This window comes from Penaeus monodon, chromosome 29 (genome assembly GCF_015228065.2).
Source record: "Penaeus monodon isolate SGIC_2016 chromosome 29, NSTDA_Pmon_1, whole genome shotgun sequence".
NCBI lineage: Eukaryota > Metazoa > Arthropoda > Malacostraca > Decapoda > Penaeidae > Penaeus > Penaeus monodon.
Window position 1 is genome coordinate 33,607,152 of NC_051414.1, and position 670 is coordinate 33,607,821.

Consider the following 670-nt stretch of genomic DNA (forward strand, 5'->3'; position numbering starts at 1 on the left):
AGGGTCGGGCGCGCGTGACTCACCCTGGACCACCATGGCCGCCGTCTCGCTCAGCAGTCGGCCGGAAGCCGCCAGCAGCACTTGGCACGTATAGCTTCCCGAGGCCGTGACGTCCACTTCCTGGAGGACCAGCCGCTGCGGCGTCGACGCCTCACGCTGTGCCAAAGAAAGTATTCAAGACTTAGCTCTAACACTGTGCCAAAGGAAGATTTTGAGGCTTAGCCCTGGCACTGTGCCAAAAGAAAAGTTTAAATCTTAGTTCTGGCACTGTGCAAAAGTGAAGCTATAGGTAAGTATCCAAGGCTTGGATACACTGCAGTGGAGCTCCTACCAGTCATACAATCATCAGAACGCAGCTGCAATCCCCGCGTCGCCTCGCTGTTCTTGCCGCGGCTACCCGCTTTGCTCGCCAGGGGCCGGACTGAACTCTCTCGGGAACGCTGACTCTTGTAACAATTATTTTTTATCAACTAGCGACTTTACGAACCATTTTTTAACGCCAAGTAACGAGAGCGTAGGAGGCTCGTAACCCTTACGACCGTATTTCCTATCGTGTCCTTATAAACATGACTTATGCTTATCACTTGTAGTATAGGGACGATTTTATTATCATGTTACACGATAAAAAAAAAAAAAAGAGATAAGCAATCATCCGTAAGAAGGAGCAAAC

The 670-nt window shown here is 50.0% G+C and overlaps 1 protein-coding gene across 1 annotated transcript in view; it reads right to left on the bottom strand.

Annotated features, from left to right (window-relative positions):
- The window catches only part of LOC119591848, a 15,744-nt gene that overhangs the window by 8,031 nt on the left and 7,043 nt on the right, over positions 1 to 670 (bottom strand). The window contains exon 8 of the mRNA XM_037940591.1: positions 24 to 156. Coding sequence (XP_037796519.1) covers positions 24 to 156 — 133 coding nt within the window. The remainder of the gene's footprint in view (positions 1 to 23; positions 157 to 670) is intronic.